Here is a 2,702-nt window from a genome sequence, read left to right on the forward strand (position 1 = left end):
ATATATATATGTGTATATATATATATGAACACAGCTAATAACGAGGGATTATCACTCCAGGCAAAATGCTTCATAAGCTCTCTGTTGATACACCAGGCTAACAATATTGTTTAGATTAGTGAAGAACTTCAAGTATTCTTATGGCAGTGTCCAACGTTATGGTTCATCACAATTCTATATTGTAAATCTGGGTTTGGGCTACTGTCAACCTAGTTTTTTGCATAGCGTGATATATTAATATAAGACAAGTTATAAATAACGGTCATTACATATTTCCCTTACAGTTGTTTCCAGTAGTCATTGTAGGTACGTTATTGATTGGTTTATTCAACCGGTGTATTGATCAGCTGAGAAATATTGAACAACCTAAAATAATTTATGCTACTTTCATCAGAGCCATTCTGGTTATAACGAAGCAGAATGCTGAAGGAATGGTGCGTGCACAAGAGAAGGAGGAAAAAAAGGTAAAGAGGCAAGTAGAAGAGAGAAAAAATGGAAGAAAAGTTACAATAGGGTGAAGAGAGGGAAAGAAGGAATAGAGGAAGGAACAGAAAAAATAAAGGGGTCACTTAATAGAAGGAAGGAGGATAGGAAATTTAAGAAAAGGATAGTCATAAAACATTGGTATTTGTAATCAGATCAACACACATGAACATATTAGCGTTGTTTTTAGGTCAAATATTCTCCAAATGTGTTGAAATTTGATATGGGCCATTTACACACGTGGTCAATTTAAGTCTTAATATTTGGTCATTGGTGCTATCAAGTAGTGGAATTATATTAGAAAATGGATGAAATATCAGTAGTAATCAAGGTAGAGGTTGAGAAAACTCTGATTAGCTAGCATATAAAGTACTGATAGATTGAGAGATGTGAGTTTGAAATGAGATAAACAGATAACTGGAAACAGCTGTAAGCCAAATTTACTCTAATAAGGGAAAAGTGTGTAATCATCATTATTTATATTTTGGATCAAGGTTCCACTCGGTCTGAGCGTTTTGTCTTTCTTCCTTCTCGGCCCTTTTCTAGAGGCTCTGGAAAAAACATCATAGTCATCATGATAATCATTGCACGTACTCCTTTATCTAAGCCAGAAATAACTGCCATCACCACACTTTCAGTCTATTGCTTCACTTATGCTATTTAGAAATTGCGAGGTAGACATATTTTGTGCTTACTTTAAATACTTTTGCTTCTTGTGTTAATCTTGTAACGAGACGATATGTATCAATCTTCTTCGAGATATCTTTACCACTAGCAAATCTAGAAAAGATAAGAAAGGAATAAAGTTTGAAGTAATGTCAAATCTATATTATTCTTTTACATTTTTACTTGTCTCTGTTGCTGGATTCCATACATTTTTGGACACTGTCTATAAGAATTTTGAATTTATTATTCATTCAGATTAAATCTGCTACACGCAATACCGTCTTCAACTATTGGCACATTGGGTAATCACTCAGATCGAGGGACCCAGTTCTAATCTATTTATGCCATGGCTTAATTTTTTTACGTGTTTCAGTCATTAGACTGCGGCCATGCTGGAACACCACCTTGAATTCTTAGTCGAAAGAATCGGCCCAGTTTTTATTTTTTAAACCAGGTGCTTATTCCATCGTTTCTTTTGCCGAACCGCTAAGTTACAGGGATGCAAACGTACCAACACCATTTGTCAAGCGTGGTGGGGAGTACTAACACAGACAGAAAGACACGCACACATACATGCATACATACATACATGCATGCATACATACATAATACATACATAATACATGCATATATATATGTATGTATGTGTATATATATATATATATATATATATATATATATATATATATATATACACATGTGTATACATATATATATAGTTTATAGATGAGACTCAGTCATTCTCTGTATAGAATACACCTAGTAATACTCTACTCAAGAGGTTTAAACTTGAGAGACTACAGGAGTAAATGTAAGGATAAGCAAGTTAGGCAGGTCGATATACAAAGAATATTTAATACATTAAATAGAGATCCCTAGGTGGGATTGGGATATTCTTTGTAGACGTGACCAAGAATTGCTTATCCACGAGTGTTATCCATAAATAGAGCTCAGCCGGATGTTCTTTCAGTTTCCGTCTACCAAATCCAATCACAAGGCTTTGGTCTTCTCCAGGCTATAATAGAAAACACTTACCGAAGGTGCCACGTAGTGGGACTAAACCCGGAACCATGTGGTTGAAAAGCAAGCTTCTTACCACACTGCCAATAAATAATTATATAGAACCTAGAGCAGTTTTTCTCGACTATTTTTTGCCCCTATGAATCCCTTTGATTCCCATTTTACTATACTGGACCCCCATAGCCATTCGATGTTTAAAATCCCCTATTATATTTTCATAATTAAATCTTATTAGTAATTGTATGCAAAAAAAATTGTTAAAATATTTTGTGTATTGTAGAAATATAACCAATTTATTGCAGTTTTAACGACAAGATCTTATATGGATCACCAAGGGACACGTGGACCCCGATTGACATCCACTCTGGCGTAGAGTATTGAATTACATGGAGGCCTATAATGAACCGGGTTTGGGACCACACTGAAATTACAACAAATGCATTTTTAAATACTTTTAAAATTCCAGTCCCATGATGCATTACGCGAATTGAAATATCTTGACAACCACTTTGTTGGCCGCGTATTATATATAT

The 2,702-nt window shown here is 34.7% G+C and overlaps 1 protein-coding gene across 1 annotated transcript in view; it reads right to left on the reverse strand.

Moving 5' to 3' along the window:
- Positions 1–2,702, reverse strand: part of LOC106875684 (integrin beta-1) — a 71,092-nt gene that overhangs the window by 42,691 nt on the left and 25,699 nt on the right. Inside the window, exon 5 of the mRNA XM_052971058.1 lies at positions 1,179–1,263. Coding sequence (XP_052827018.1) covers positions 1,179–1,263 — 85 coding nt within the window. The remainder of the gene's footprint in view (positions 1–1,178; positions 1,264–2,702) is intronic.

Source organism: Octopus bimaculoides, chromosome 1 (genome assembly GCF_001194135.2).
Source record: "Octopus bimaculoides isolate UCB-OBI-ISO-001 chromosome 1, ASM119413v2, whole genome shotgun sequence".
NCBI classification, from domain to species: domain Eukaryota; kingdom Metazoa; phylum Mollusca; class Cephalopoda; order Octopoda; family Octopodidae; genus Octopus; species Octopus bimaculoides.